Consider the following 17,054-nt stretch of genomic DNA (forward strand, 5'->3'; position numbering starts at 1 on the left):
GTGTAGTGATAGAGTCAGGTCAGTGTCCATTGTGCAGCCCAGGTTTTTGACTGTGGCGGATGAGGTGGCGGGGCTTAGGGAGGGAGGCCAGGGGGTGGGTTGCTGGAAGAGTTCTGTTTTTCCACAGATCATGATCTCTGTTTTCCCAGGATTGAGCAGGAGATGGCTGACAGTCATCCAGCAATCACAGTCTGTGAGGCAGGATGCAAGGTCTGGTGGGGGGTGGAGACAGACTTAGCGATTCTGAAAATTATTTGAGTGTCAACGCCATAGTAGTAGCAGTTGAGGTTGTGTGCGCCTATGATTGCGGAGAGAGGGCTCATGTAGAAGTTGAAAAGGAGCGGGGGATAGGCAAGTGCCTTGTGGGGCTCTGTTAGTGACTGGTTGAGCGGATGTGATGAAAGGATGGAGGTAAGTGGTTTGTTGTCTGTTTGCAAAGTATGAGGAGATCCACTTCAGTGCTGTGTCCCTAATGCAAAGGGAGTGGAGCCTCTCAATGAGGATGCTGTGGTTAATGATGTCAAATGCTCCTAAGAGGTCAAGTAGCATGAGTGCTGCACAGCCCTCTTTGCCTGTGGTGTTTTTGAGGTCATCCCATATGGAGACTAGGAATGATTCAGTTCTGTGAAGGGGTCTGAAACTGGACTGGGCAGGGTCGAGGAGCTGGTTGGTTTCCATGAAAGTACTGAGTTGGAAATAGGCAGTGCAGTCAGTTAGTTTGGCTAGGAAATGGGTGTTAGAAATAGGTCGGTAGTTTGCTGTTCGAGGGGGTCAAGAGATATTGTTTTATGGAGGAGTTTGATGTGGTATGATATGAAAGCTTCTGGGAAAATCCCTGAGGTTAGAAAGCATTGAGGATGGATCTGGCGATGCTGCCTGTGCTTTGAAACAAGACCTGTGGCATCACTTGCCATGGCTTGTCAACATATAAATAGCTCTTAATAAGATATGTAAACGTTTGGCCATCATACATGGTCAAACTGTAGCTTCCCATTTCCACTGTCAGGTGACATAGAGCTGTAAGGCATGGAACCAACACTTTTATGATTATTCAAGCAAAACAGAAGCGCTGTGGCTTGTAGCCTTGCTGCCCCTCGAAGCACCAGACCACCATGGGCAGCACTGGCCTTCCTTCTACAGCTCATCTGCAGAAGGTAACATTTGCTGTGAATGCGCAGTTAAGGCTAGCAGTGATGGGTTAAGTGAGCATAAAGCAAAGCAGCCATGAGGTGGGGCATAACAGAAACTGGAAATTGTTTGCAAAGTTGGTCTCTCCTGATGTGCCAAACTGGAAATTGTTTGCAAAGTTGGTCTTGCATGATGTGCCAGTGACGAAGCAACTTCTGGGGCACCAGTGGTCCAGGGATAAATATTGGTTTCGAAACGATCAATCAGCCCCACATGTCTAGTACACCAGAAGGGATCCGTACAGATTAGAAACACAAGTCAATTATAAACCTCCTTGTCCAATTTTGGTAATGTGGACGGAACGGCAGGCTTATATCCGCAAGGTCGTGGATCGTTGGTTAGTTGCAACACAGCGAAAATCCAATTATTACCCAATGATAAAAAGGACTGTCCAGTCAAGGTTGTATTCAAATATCTACTTTATTCTTATTGCAACAGACAGTTCTAGCACACTTCAAAATACAACCCACCCTGTAAAGGAACACAGAGGACAGACAATTTTATGAAGTAAAGGGAAGCACTCTGGATACTGACAGGAGAGTAGTCGGTAAAGCAATCAGTCTTAACTGTTCAAGGTTATTTGGTTTCAGCATCAAGGGAGCAAGAGTTCGTAAATATCACTAGGGGCATTCGGAGAAGGACCAGGGGGACAGAACCACAATGTACCTGGTGCTTGAGATTATCTTGATGCTCGACACCATCAAATCGGTTCCAGGGTGCTTTGCAGCTCCTGGGACAGAGTTCAAGACAGGAAAAAGCTGTGAGTATCAGGCGGCAGGAGTTCGGCAAGGTGGCTGGATGGACGGCTTCAGGTTGGCCTACATGGCAGCTTGGGGTCAAGAATCATTGTCTCTTTGCTGGTTGGCGGATCTGAAGCGCTGGTTGAGGCGTCTGAAGCGGCTTTAGCGACTGCGGCCTGACAACAGTCAGCAGTGCAGCCGGTTTCAGCTTGAAGGGCTCGAATGCTTTGAAAATGTCCTTAAAAGATGGACGCTGGTTGACACCTCCTAGCTTCTTTGCTGGGCCTGTGTCATCCTTTAAGGCGGATGTCAGGATTAGGGGTTGGGGCAGGAAGAGACGTGTTGGGCATGAAAAACGTTAAAGATTACAAATGCAGTCAGGAAAAACTACATTTCCCAGCAGCAGTGGGAGAAGTATGTAGTCCCATGATTCACGCATTCAATCAGCTGTATGTAATCATAGCTGGACTATTTTACACGCCGGCTGCCCGTGCTCAGGTGCAGATTATTGAAGCGTTCAGCACGGGCGGCCACGGCAGCATTTTTGAAGGCATCTGGGCACGGCTGGGACGGTGGAGGAATGCTGGACTGCACTCAGCCCGGGTTGCGACGGTGAACAGGAGACAGCTCGGAGTCCCATGGGGCTCCAGACGTTCAGCTAAGTAGCTACATGTTGGTTATTGTATTTCTGCATATGTGAACTGTACGTGCAGACAACGCATGTGTGCATGAATCCTTATTGAAGACTTTAGTCTGAAACTGAGATTTCTCTCTGACGGAGGGGGCTTTTTGGGAACTTAAGCTTACAAAGCATTATATGGTTTATGGCAGGGGATGCTATGAGTCCGTGGAAATAAGTGGAATGCTCATATAAGTTGGGATGTGTGTAAGAGCATAAACACACAACCAGCACAAGAAAATTGGGTCATGAGAAAACTAGGTTACATTTATGTTTGGCCCATACATGTTATGTTATGTTTGCTTTGCTTACCCAAAGGGCCATGTGTTTGTTTCTTCATATCGGGAAAAGCCCTTGTATGTTCCATGCTGCTTGCTTTAGCGTCAATATGTGCTTTCCATGTTTTATTATGCTTCATGCTATGTGTTCACTGTCACAGTATGATGGTTGCAGTATGATGTAAGAGTGTCCGGGTTATTACTGTACAGAGTTCAGGAGACAGGTAGGTCAGGTGGTAGGAGTAGGACAGGATTATTGGTATATGTGTTTTCTTTTTTCCCTATTTCCTCCAAACCTATCCAATCATGTTTTCCCTTACCCTCTTTCTCGTTTTCCTTATTTCCCCTTCCCTTTCCACAACCTCTCCCTAATCCCTCTTCCTCCCATTGGCTGCACGTGGCTACCTGTTATTTCAGACATCAGGCGCCTGTGCCAACCACGATGGGAAAGTCAAATTTATTCGGCTTCTGTGGTTCGGGGGAGAGTGTCGATACTCTCTCCTTATTTGGTTCTTGACAGTGGATGGCCCAAAGCTGAGGAAAGTGTTTGCAGGCAACGGCCTTGTCTTTTATTCAGAGACTCTCTGTCACTTCCCACCTAGGAAGCTTGCTGGCAGAACCTAGCAGGGCACCCTGTGTGCTGGCTGGGTTCCGGTTCTGGAGCTTCTGGACAGGTCCTCTGAGGTCGGTATCTACCGATGCTCCCTAGGAGATGTTTAGGGGGGGGTCTTGCTTCCCTCTTGGAAATGCTGGGCTTCCTTCACTGGTGTAAGCTGTAAGGCAGACTGTACCTTCAGCGAGGATCCACCTGAGTACTTCTTCTTACGCCTTTTGAAGTCGCTGTCGGATGATCTGCTAAGTGAGGGGCTGAGCCCTCTTTTAAAGCCAAAGAGCCCCAGTGATTGGTGCAGGCTAAGTCTACCTTAATGAACCAATCCTGGATCCCCACCAACAATTTTCTGTTATGCGTGAGGTCATAACCAGAGTGCTTTGCAACAGGAAAGCTAAGGGGTCACAACATGAACTACTAAGTCCCACCCACCCTCCTGTCTGTTGTGGATGAAAGTGTCTCTCTGGTTAATTGAGCTCTCTGTGACTCCTGATCAAAGCGCAGGTCTCCCTTGAAGTTTGTGGCAAGAACACAGTTTCTGTCTCCATCAAATCACATACTTCTTCCCTCTGAATGGGGGTTCCCTGCAGGGGGTGCCTACTCTAAACAGTTGTCCCAGACATGACATTCACTTCCCTTCATACATAGGGGTGGGAGCTAGCTTCAAGCTGACACATTGCATATCAAAGAGGTGTAGGCGTTTCCTGTCCCTTGTGTTAATTCTGTGACCAGACCTCTTCGCAGACCTGTTTTCATTTAACTCTAATTTAACTCTCATCAGTATGCGCTGCCACCACACAGAACTTTGACAATAGACCCGGGCGGATTCGTGGTGCCTTTGATATTTTAATTCAGCTGGCCATGGCCAGGGGACTGTGTTGCCTTCCCTCTTCAGAGATGATTTGATGTACCCATGGCTGTCACATTCCAGCTAAATGTGACAGGGAGGACTGTTCCCCCGGAGTACACTTGACTATGTGTTTGTTGTGCAGCGAGCATAGGAAAATGTGTGTGGATTAGCCCCACATTTTTGGAGGTTGATCTCCCATCATTCACTTTCATTACGAAATCCCAGGCAAGCGCACACTCTGCATGCGGATGGTCGAATTCCTCACATGCCCCCAAGCCTCAACATGTGAACCACATGTGAACCACCACCCAATTGAGGGTCTGGTTCATCATCAAGGTGAAAATACCGGCTGAGGCCATCTGCATTTCCATGCTGGGAGCGTGGCTTGTGCTGGATGTCCATATTTAATCTCTGCAGGGATATGGCCCAACGCAAAAGTTTATGGTTCTCCCCTTGCTTGGCCATTAGCCACCGCAGAGGCCGGTGGTCTGTTTGGATCGTAAAGTAAGACCCAAAAATGTAGGGTTTCAGCTTATTTACGGCCCACATGACCGCATACACCTCTTTTTCTACAACAGCCCAGTTACTTTCCCTTTCTGTCAACCGCCTGCTAATGCAGGTGACAGGTTGCTCTACCCCTTCAGAGTTCAGCTGTGCTAACACTGCTCCGATATCAAAACCACAGGTCTCTGTCTGGATTATTAACTCCTGACCAAAGTCTGGAACTTTCAGAACTGGGGTCCTGCACAATCCAGCCTTTAAATCCTGAAAGGAGGTTTGACAGGTGGGGTTCCAAGTTACCTTCTTCGGCATCTTCTTGGAAGTTACATCATTCAGGGGCATGGCAATGGTCCCATACCATCTGATGAATGACTGGTAGTACCCGGTGAGACCTAAAAAGGCTCTCACCTGCGTCTGTGTGGTGAGGATGTCCCAATCCTTCACAGCCTGAACCTTTGCTTCGGGGGGTTGTTTGTTACCTTCACCGACAATGTGGCCTATGTGAGTCAATGTGCCCTGCACCATCGGGCACTTTGTGGTCTTGATAGTCAGACCTGCATTCTGCAGCACCTGAAGGACTTGTTTCAGGTGGGATAAGTGATTCTCCCAGGTGTGGCTGAAGACAGCAATGTCATCTAAATAGGTAACACTGAAGTTTTCCAGACCCGAAAAAACCTGGTTAACCATCCGCTGAAAAGTGCCAGGGATATTCATCAATCGGAAAGGACATCACAGTGAAATGATAATGTCCCTTTTGGGTTGAGAATGCTGACCTCTCTCTCGCTCCATTTGTCAAGCTGACCTACCAAAAACCTGCTGTGAGGTCAAAGGTACCCATGTACTTAGCAGCGTCAATCTTGTCAATGAGCTCATATGCCCGAGGAATGGGGTGAGCATCTGTCTTTGTGACAGAATTGAGACCCCTGTAGTCCACACAAAAGCAAACTTCAGTCTTCCCACCATTGGTCTTTTTAGGGACCAGTACCCCTCGACTAGCCCAGGGCCGTGGGATTGCTCTATCACTCCAAGGGACAGTCCTCCTTGATGATGTCGCTGACCTTATCAGACACTCAGTGAATCCTACTCTTCAACGGCTTACTGTCTCCAGGGTCTACATCATGGGTGCAACAATCTGCGTGACCTGGAGTCAGAGAAAACAGACCGGTGGCTGTTCTGACAGGTCTGTTGCAAGTTTGACACCATCAACGGACCCATCTGTGGCTTCAGAGTGCAAAAGATCTAGGGGAGGATCAGTCTCCTCCTCAGTCTCTCTGTCTGTCACTAATGCCATGGCCAAGTAATCCCAGCTATAATGGGGCTTTAGCCGGTTGACGTAAAAGACACTGCACATCTGTTTAGGTCCTTTCATGTCAATGAGATAATTCACCTCACTGAACTTTTCTAGCACACAGTGAGGCCTAGTCCACGTGTCTTGAAGGGCACTGGGTTTGACAGGCTCCATAATCCACACCCACTGGCCTGGTGAATAGACTGTCATTGTGGCTTCTGGTCATGCCAATGCTACATCAGCTGCTGACTGGCCTTTAGGTTCTTTGTCGACTGTTCCATGTACTTTGCCATGCTAGACCAAAGGCTGAATACATAGTCCGCCGCATCTTGTGTAGGGGATGAGGGTTTGCTTTCCCATCCCTCTTTCACTATACTGAGGCGCTCTAGTATAGGGTGTCCAAACAGAAGCTCAAAGGGACTAAACCCTACTCTATTCTGTGGCACATCCCTGTAGGCGAGCAGAAGGCATGGCAGGAGAATATCCCATTTTCTCCTCAGGTGCACTTCCAAGCCACCTGTCTTGCCTTTCAGGATCTTGTTGTACGGCTCACCAAGCCCATTTGTTTGTGGATGGAAGGATGTAGAGAACCTATAGGTGACTCCACACTCTTCCCACATGGCCTTCATATACGCTGATAAGAAGTTTGATCCCCTGTCAGAAATGACTTCCTTGGGGAATCCAACATGGGAGAATATCCCATTCAGAGCCTTTGAAACCACAGGGGCTTTGATGCTCGTCAGTGGGACAGCCTTAGGGTATCTTGTGGCATGGTCTCCCACCACAAGATATATCTGTTCCCTGAGCTGGTTTGAGGATCCAAAGGACCCACAATATCCATGCCTAGTCGCTCAAAAGGCTGCCCAACCATGGGTAGTGGAATTAAGGTGGCCTTTGTGGCACCACCTGATTTGCCAGAAGCTTGACAGGTGGTGCAGGACCGGACAGATTCCTTAACCTTTAAGCCAAACTGCGACCAGTAAAAGTGTGCAGACGACTGGTCTGATGTCTTAGTCACTCCCAAGTGACCAGCTAATATAATTTGGTGAGCATTTGGCATTGGGGAATCACCAACCTTCTGGTGCCCTTGCCCTCAGAATCTTTTGGCTCACTGTACAGGAGTCCATCCTCCCAGTACACTTTGAACAGTCCAGTGGCCTCACCCTTAGCCTGCTCCTCCGCCTCCTTCCGCAGACCCCCAGAGTGGGACACTCTTTCTGGGCTGTGATGAAGTCAGTCTGACCTGGGTCCCCAGCTGATGCAAACTCATCCAGTTTGGGCAGACCTTTCAGATTTGTGCCCACCTGGTCCTCCACCTCAGATTCCTGTGCCTGGCAACTCTTAAGTCACTGAGTCCCCTGCTGCCAGAGTAGGGTCCTCAGTGGCTACTAGCCCCTCTCCCGCAGGAGTAGGCAGCTCTGTAGTCTGTGGAACTGGACTAAGGGCCCCACAGGTCCTTCCAACAAGCCCTCTGTAAGCACTCTAGGCCCTAAGGCTCTATGCATGTTCAATCTGATGCTCTCTTTGGCCCTCGATCGGGTAGTCGATGTGACTATTTCAGGTTCAGGAAGATCATTACCCAATAGATATGGGACAGGGATGGAGTCTTTCACTGCTACACGGAGATGGGTCATTTTACCTCGCCAGCTGAACTCTACTATCGCCAGGGGGCACTTACTCTTTCCGTCAAACCCACTGATGCACAAACCAGGCCCATCAATACACTGGCCTGGCTGTATCCACTGCCGGGTGACAGTAGTGACGCTAGCTGCAGTGTCTCAGACCACAGGAGTTTTGTGTCCATTGATATACACATGTTCTAGATAGAGTTGAGTATTATTGGGAACGCGGGTCTCTTCTGGAGACTCTGTACTGTTCCTACTCAGTGTAACCAATCCACATTCGGCCACTCCCTGGCCTAGTGTGAAGTCCTCCTCTAGGAGGCCCACACTAATGATTTCCTCTTCGACGAGTCCAACATTCACCATGGCTTGCTTGGGTAAGCCCTTGCAAGCCGGGTCACCTTTCCTATGGCCCAGCTCCTTACACATGAAACAACCTTTAGGTGGTGAGAACGCAGGTGTCCCAGTGTTAGGGGTGCCTGCACTCTTCTTTTTGGTGTGCACAGCTGAACTAGAGTTTTGGGATTTCACTTAGTTCCTACGGGAACTGACTTAGAATGGAATTGGGTTGGACCTTTGCCCTTCCCATCCTTGTTTACTTTTGTGTCCTCCGATTTATCTTTTGGTTTGGGTGTGCTCGCCTGAGCTTTTTTCTGGACTCAAGTACTCACAAAACTTTTGGCAGCCTTTGCAAGCTCCCTAGGGTCTATGAAAGTCTTGTCCACACGTTGCTGGTGTAGGTCAACCTCACGATTTTTCAGTACATGCTCACACGTACTCAAATTAGACATCCCTTTAAATGTGTCCACCATGTTACCAGTCACCCACCCACTCAGATATTCAAACGACAAGTGTGTGAAGGCTTCAAATGTCTGACCACTTTTCTTTCCGAGCTCTCTGAAGCTCTTGAGATACTGTTCAGAGGTTTTACAGAACTTCCTGGGGAGCAGGGATGGACTGGTCCCGTCGGCCAATCGGCCCGTGGCCGATGCGATCTGAGGCACTGGGGGCCGGTCTTCTAATGTGGCGCTGCTGTGCCAGGTTACCTTGGCTCAGGGTACTGGCTGGCTTACCTGCGGGCTGCCTGCAGCCCGCTCAGCGTGCCATCTCCCGCCACAGCGGGTGGATTCATTAAAGAAAGGTAACACAAAAGTGTTACCTTTCTTTGAGGAATGTATCACGTAGCTGTAGGCCTGCTGGCCTGGCAGTGCCATGGGCCCTGAGCCGATCCGGCGCCGGCGTGACGCCAGTTGTTTCAAATGCAATGAATCAAAACAAAAGGAGCGGCTCCTGGTGGAGCCGCTCCTTTTATTGTGATTCATTGCCTTTGCAGGCCCGTGTCCCATTCCTTTCTCATCTCCTCTCTCCACCTGCTGCAGCCTGCAGCCCCTTTCCTGCAGGGAGTCCCCAGCTAGCGACTGCCCTGCGACCCCTTCCTGCCTTTGATGTCCGTGCCCTTTGCACCAGAGCCTGCTGCCCAATGCCATCAGTACACTTTGCAGAGAGAGCAGACAAGCTGCTCCCACCGCTGTGCAAAGGAGAAAAGAGGGATTTCATTCAAGAAATGAGAGGTCTATCCCGGAATCTCTGGGCCATGAATCTGCACCAGTTGGTGGGCCGGGGTCACCCACATCACCGACACACAGGCGGGCTGCACAGGAGCCAGTGGATCTGGCCAAGGCCCACCAGCAGTATGGCGTCTACACGGGCATCCTGCACCACTTTGGCCTTCAGGTGATCGAGATTGCCGCTGATGAGGAGTCGCGTGTTGCATGTTTTTCGGAATAATTAGCGTGACTGGTGGCCAGCAGAGAAAGATTAAAACATCTGATGTCTTTGTAGCAACCAGCACCCTGGAGCTTTCCCAAGACCCTGCCTCACTACCCACCTGCACAGCACTCAGGCCACCCACTGTTACTCACCTCTTTCTGGCAGGAGGAGGGGTGTCCACGGTCAGGTGATGAGGGCTGTGTCTCCATGCACCATAGCCAGAAGCCGTGCTGGTGGAGGACCTGGCTATGGTGCATGGAGACTCAGCCCTCATCACCTGACCGGGAACACCCCTCCTCCTGCCAGAAAGAGGTGAGTAACAGTGGGTGGACCTGGCTATTGTGCATGGAGACACAGCCCTCATCACCTGACCGTGGACACCCCTCCTCCTGCCAGAAAGAGGTGGGTAACAGTGGGTGGCCTGAGTGCTGTGCAGGTGGATAGTGAGGCAGGGTCTTGGGAAAGCTCCAGGGTGCTGGTTGCTACAAAGACATCAGATGTTTTAATCTTTCTCTGCTGGCCACCAGTCACGCTAATTATTCCGAAAAACATGCACAGTCTTTATGGAACAACAAAATGTGAAATGTTTTTCATCATATCGCTCAATACACTGAGCAACAGAAATGCTTTTTTTGCCCGAGCTAAGATCCTTTTGTTGTCCACAGCCATTGAGCAAAAGTCTGCATCAACAAAACTCCAGAACAAGCACATGGCTCCGGGACCGCCTGCCATGCACACCGAGGGTGGGAGGAGGGGAGACGGCAGGGTTGCGCAGTCAGAGAGGAATGCTGCACCGTGCTGCGCACTCAACAGTTAAATAAACGTTTCTCTCCAAGCAAATCAGAAATGAGACGAACCTCAATTGCAAGGCAAATTAATTATCAAATTGCATGACAAAATTTACTGTGGAGCTGATAAAAGTGTAGCAACTTGGACGCAATGCTGGAGCCTCACTCCTACACATTCATGTGCTTGTGAAATGATGCTTCCCCCGTTTGCATCTGGTTTGCTTATAGCAGAGGGCAAAGTGGGAGTGAACTAAAGGGGGAAGTACTTTCCATTACTTCTCAGAGAAATCTGCCTCCATTCCCTTACTGTATGTGACCTGGTATACAGTCCCAGGACGGTAGGAATGGCCACTTGTTTTTTTCTATAATTTCCCCCCTGCTGGGGAATTGAACCTGGGCTCTGCCCGTAACAACCATCTGTTAAACCTCTTTATGTTTACTCTAAAGTGCTGGCTAAGCATTATTTATTTCAGAGGACTGCTTGCACACGAAGTCCATTCCCAAGCAGTCGGGCAGCAATCTGGGAATTGCTATGGGCGCAGGGGAGCTTGTGTAGGCACAGAGGTGTTGGCGGGTAATGGCAGTGGTGTGTCAGTGGCCATGGTCCTGGGCATGGCCCTTAAGAGGAGCGAATGGCTGGTGATTGCAACGTGAGGCTGCATCAAGCTACATGCTGAAGGGGGGCAATGACACACTAAGTCACATGTGCCCCCACCGATTTAGGCGCATTATAGATGAATGGTTGCCAAAAAAACAGCCCATATGTTTTAGTGTAGCAAGTATTCCCCATTCTAAACCTAAGTGAAATCCATAGTCCTCCTGTGAATGTTTGCCTTTTGTATATTTCATAATGCGATCACTTCGTATATGGCGCAACGTTGCAGATTCTTACCCCAAGTGCTGCAATAACCATAGCACATCAAGTGGCCATTGACTTCATTGTGCCACAATGCATGCTTTGTTGTAATGTGTCTATCTTTCCCATCTTCCTGGCATGATGTTCAGGATATTTGTTTGCATGTATGAGGTATCGAGTGCTCAGAGTATGGGATGTCCTGTGAGTGCACTGTTTTCCCTATTTTGCCAACCTCTGAAGCCTTAAAGAAGATGCATGCAGGCTTGACATGTTGTCAACTTTGCACTAGACCTGCAGATGAACTTAACTGGTCTGCTGTTAAATCTCAGTTACCAGTTTAATGGTTCCACTACAGAATAATTGCTAATTTTACTATAGCCGATATGATAGCTCAGTGGGTTGAGCGCTCACTGATGCGATGTGAGTGTGATCTGCAGGTTCGAATCCCAGCAAGCCCATCTCAGCCTTTCATCCTTCTGAGGTCGATGAATGAGTACCAACACAGGTTGGGTGATATTGTATGCATATTTGTTCTATAAAAAAGAGCTTAAGCGCAAGTGCTATACAATAAAATATTTCTATGAGTGTAGCAGCTCGTTGGAAGCGTGCGCATTGATCAAAACCTTACCATAACGTCCCCAACCTATCCATAACCTCTCCCTAAACCTCTTTCTGGTTTCCCTACTTACCCCTTCCTATCCAACCATCGTCACCCTAACCCTCCTTCCCTGCTGGTGTTGCGGAGCCCTGTATAAGCATCTACTTGCAGCAGGTCCCAAAACCGCAGTGGGGGTGGTTGGTTCATGCCACTCCTGCACCTCAGAGCTGTGGACCCTGTCACAAAACTGTATGCAAAGTTATGTTATTTTATGAGTTGTGTTGTGATGTAAAAGACACATGAACCCTCCATAAGTAGAACTTTCTGTAAAGTTGTGAATTGACGTGATTCACGGATGATGGTTTGAGGGCCACTTTTTATGAGGCAAGGGGTGGGTCAATTTTTTGAGGCGAGAGGTGGGCCACTTTTTTTGCGTATCCGGGCCTATGTCTTGTCCCGGTCTGACCCTGCTGAGGAGGGCTGCCTTGATGCTCTCGTAAATGGGCTTTTCCTCAGGAGTTAACTTAAGAATTGCATCAGTCCCTGGTGTCGGTAAGCGACTCCTCAGGGCTGCACCCCACAGTAACTCAACCCCCTCCTGTAGCTGGAAAGCCAGCTCGAGCGCTTAGTGCTTCAAACCAGTCATAAATATCCTTCCCTACTTCATAAACCTGCACTAAGTCTTTTGGGATGTACCGCCAGGGCTTATACTGGGCCCTCTGGTTTGAAGCACTACTGCTGCTTTCACTAGAGATGGGCCTGTTGGCCTTCTTCTTCTCTTCAAGCGCCAGCCTGTGCAGCTCTATGGAGGTCCTGTCCGCTCTATGGTGACCTTGTGCCGCTGTTTCTGTTCCTCTAGCTCTAGTCTCCTCTCCTCGAGCACAAGCTTTCCAGTCGCTACCTCATTAACAGCCTGAGCAATTACTGGACCACTTAGAGACTTTGCTGAGGACTGGGATCTGCGGGATGCCGCACTAGCCCCTGTCCTCACTGACATTCTCGAGTGTTGAGAAACCACAATTGCCCCCTGGTGCGGTGATTGGCGAGAAACACTGCTCATGCGGTTGTCCTCATCATTTTCCCCCTCTGGAAGGTCGTGTCCGTTTGGGTACATGGGGCCTAGCCCATCCCCTGGGGTCTTCTCCCCAACCGCCCTCGCTTCTACCAAAGCTTGGAGGCTGGTCAGCAACTCAGGTTTATTAACCTTAGTGCTGTGGGAAAGTTCTCTCTCTTGACATAAGATGGGCTGGACATCCTTGGTCCTGCTTTTACAGTATCCATGTCAAGATACATGACTATTACTAATACCTAGCAGTGACCAAATGTTGCCTCCAACAGTCCTTTTAACGTTGGGTGACTAAGTGGTGTGCAAGGCTCCAATTAATCCAACTGCTTGCCAGCAATGTGACAAATCAACTTCCGGGGCACCAGTGGCCAAGGGATGAATATCGGTTTCTAAACCATCAATCAGCCCCACACCACTAGTAAACCAGAAGGGATCCGAACAGATTGAAACACAAGTCATTTATAAACCTCCTTGTCCAATGTTGGTAACGTGGATGGAACTGCAGACTTATCTCCGCAAGGTTGTGGATCATTGGTTAGTTGCAACACAGCGAAAATACAATTATTACCCAATGATAAAAGGGACTGTCCAGTTAAGGTTGTATACAAATATCTACTTTATTATTATTACAACATACAGTTCTAGCACACTACAAAATACAACTCACCCTGTAAAGGAATACAGAGGACAGACAGTTTCACAAAGGAAAGGGATGCTCTCTGGACACCGACAAAAGGGTAGTCAGTAAAGTAATCAGTCTTAACTGTTCAAGGTTATTTGGTTTCAGGACCAGGGAGCAAGGGGTCGTAAATGTCACTAGTGGACAAAACCACAATGTACCTGGTGCTTGAGATGATATTGATGCTCAACAGCGTTGAGTCGGTTCCAGGGTGCTTTGCAGCTCCTGGGACAGAGTTCAAGACAGGAGAAATCTGCGGGTATCAGGCGGCAGGCAGTTCGGCAAGCTAGGCTGGACGAACGGCTGCTGGCTGCAGTACTAAAGTGACTCGGGTCAAGAATCATTATCTCTGAGCTGCTTGGCGGATCTGGAATGCAGATCGAGGCATCTCTGACAGCTTTAGGGACTGCAGCGTGACAACAGTCAGCAGTGCAGTTGTTGCAGCTCGAGGTGCTTGAATGCCTCTAAAATGTCCTTAAAAGATGGACGCTGGTTGATGCTTGTCGTGACACTCCTCCTAGCTTCTTCGCTGGGCACGAGTCGCCCTTTAAGGTGGATGGCCCAAAGATGAGGAGAGTGTTTGCAGGCAATGGCCTTGTCGTTTCTTCAGAGACTCTCTGGCACTTCCCACCTAGGAAGCTTGCTGGCAGAACCTTGCAGGGCACGCTGTATGCTGGCTGGGTACCAGTTCTGGAGCTGCTGGATGGGTCCTCTGAGATTGGTATCTCCCACTGTTCCCTGGGAGATGTTTAGGGGAAGGGTCCCGCTTCCCTCTTGGAAATACTGGCCCTTCCTTCACTGGCAGAAGCTGTAAGGCAGACTGTACATTCAGCCAGGGTCCAAATGAGTCCTTCGTACTCCTTTCAAGGTCATTGGATGATCTGCTAAGTGAGGGGCTCGGCCCTCTTTTAAAGTCAAATGGGCCCCAGTGATTGGTGCAGGCTCAGCATACCTTAATGAACCAATCCTGGGTCCCCAATAACAATCTTCTGATATGCATGAGGTCATAACCAGAGTGCTTTACAACAGGAAAGGTAAGGGGTGACAACATGTACTACTAAGTCCCACCCATCTTCCTGTCTGTTGTGGACCAGTGTCTCTCTGGTAAATTGAGCTCTCTGTAACTCCTGATCAAAGAGCAAGTCTCCCTTGAAGTTTGTGGCGGGAACAGACTTTCTGTCTCCATCAAATAACATATGTCTTTCCTCTGAAAGGGGGTTCCCTGTAGGGGCTGCCTTCTGTAAACAGTTGTCCCAGACATGACATTCACTGCCCTTCATACAGAGGGGTGGGAGCTAGCTTCAAGATGACACATTGAATATCTAAGAGGTGTTGGTGTTTGCTGTCCCTTGTGTTAGTCCTGTGACCTGGCCTCTTCGCACGCCTGTTTTCATTTAACTCTCATCAGTATGTGCTGCCACCACACAGAACTTTGACAATAGAACAGGGCAGATCCATTGAGCCTTTGATATTTTAAGGAGGCTGGCCATAGCCAGAGGAAGGTGTTGCCTTCACTCTTCATAGATGTTTTGATGTACCTGTGGCTGTCACATTCCAGCTAAATGTGACACAGAGGACTCTGCCTGTAGGGTGCCCCCCCCTCAGAGAACACTTGACTACCCCCACACATTTTCTGAGTTCTGAGGTTGATCTCCCATCATTTATATTCATTATAAAACTTCAAAAAAAGCCCAGGCGAACTCACACTCCCCGTGGGGATTGCTGAATTCCTCACAGTGACACCTGGGCATAATGGAAACTGGCAATGACTTGCTAAGTGGGTATGAGATCATTTTGCCAATTGGGTGTAATGTAAACTGGTAATGATGCCCTCAGTGGGCTTGCTGGAAACTGGCAAAGATATGACAACTGGACATAATAGAAACTGTTCTGTTAAGTGGGTAGAATATGGCATGATGTAAACTTTTGACGATGTGATAAGCAGGTACGATGGGTGGAAACCTGCAATAGTGTTTCAGACAAGCTTAATGTAAACGGGCAACAATTTGCTAGCTAGTTTCAAATACACATAAATCAAAAATGAAGAGAACATTATTTAGTTATCGAAAATGTGGTGGCTTAGTGGAGTTACTACTTTGTTAATAATTGTTATGCAGAGTACACTGGCAGCTACGCTAAGTGAAGCAACATTTTACTGGAACTTGTCTTTACTAGGGAATCATCCACAATGTGGTATATCCTTACTGAAGTGACCCAGAAATGGAGGCTTCCCTTACTACAGTCACAGCATAACGGGAGATGCTGTAATGCCGCAGCAATAACGACAGCTCCCAGCTCAGAGTGTCAGCTGCACTAATGGTAGAAAGTGTACACGCGGCATGCTGGTACCAGGCCATCCTGTGCTATCCTACCAGGAAAAACCATTTGGCATAAAAGAAAACTGCCAGTAATACGCACCATGCCATTCCCTGGAGCAAACTGCAGGTAGGGGGGAAGCTCGATGTAGACGCTGCCCATCGTCAGGGTGCTGAGGAGAAAGTCCAGGACCTGCAAAGCTAGGAACGGAAGCAGGAAGTTCTGCAGGTTCTACAAGAGAGAAAAACAAATCACTTTGTTTTAGAACTGTTTTCGGTGACCCGGCACCCCTCCTCCACTTGGATCTCTTCATTGCTACGCCACCTCCATATGTTGCCTCTCGTGTGCATCACAGCCTCTCTTAAAGGGAGTGGGGCACATATCGATGAATGTACAGAGAATCTTGAGTAACTATATAGTTATTAAGAGCAGTGCATCATTAAAGCAGTCGAATGGTTGTATCAGTTCCTAGAGAGAATGCATGGCGTATTCTTTGAACACAGTATGAGGACAGTCCAGCCATGTGCATCAATGGTTACATGCATGGCTTTCATACCAGTGAAAAACAGAAAGATACTTTAATCCAAGGCAAATGAACAGAGTGTATACACACACACAGAGAGTACTCCTACATAAGGAAGTGGGACACTGCCAAGGCTCTCTGCTCCATGGCCCTGCTAAGACTGGAAACAACCTTTGTATTATAGTACAGGCACGGCAGACAGGGTCGAACTGGAAAATAAAACTGGCGAGGGCATCAATTAAAAAGTACCCCGCAGTCTCAAAGGGCAATGTGTACCTTTTGTGACAGACTATTCCCCACAGGGAAAGTTTTTGGGGTAAAATGTCTTACACATTGTGCATTTTAAAGAATATTTGTTGAGTAACAGTGGTCAAAACTATTAGTTGCACCGTGAAGTAGCTCACCAAATTGGCCCACATTGGCCAAAAAGCTGCCCGACTTTCACCAGAAAAACTGGTTCACGCTTGCATGTTGGGCCTGCACTTCTGGCATTGCCCTTTTGCCCTATAGGCCAGTCCAAGCCTGACAGCAGATCAGAGCACTGCCTAAAATAAGACCAAGCATGACTTGGTCTCACTCCTAATGGGGTATTGGTGCAGATGGGACATACCTTGAACGAGATTTCACAGAATGTCAGTAATAACCCTTTTGTGCATTATGCATCAGGATTGGTGAGAATGTGGCATTTGAGATGCCCGCATT

At 48.5% G+C, this 17,054-nt stretch overlaps 1 protein-coding gene across 1 annotated transcript in view; it reads right to left on the minus strand.

Moving 5' to 3' along the window:
* The window catches only part of LAPTM5 (lysosomal protein transmembrane 5), a 148,015-nt gene that overhangs the window by 81,542 nt on the left and 49,419 nt on the right, over positions 1-17,054 (minus strand). The window contains exon 4 of the mRNA XM_069623021.1: positions 15,932-16,060. Coding sequence (XP_069479122.1) covers positions 15,932-16,060 — 129 coding nt within the window. The remainder of the gene's footprint in view (positions 1-15,931; positions 16,061-17,054) is intronic.

This window comes from Ambystoma mexicanum, chromosome 11 (assembly GCF_040938575.1).
Source record: "Ambystoma mexicanum isolate Mex_15411 chromosome 11, UKY_AmexF1_1, whole genome shotgun sequence".
Taxonomy (NCBI): Eukaryota; Metazoa; Chordata; class Amphibia; order Caudata; family Ambystomatidae; genus Ambystoma; species Ambystoma mexicanum.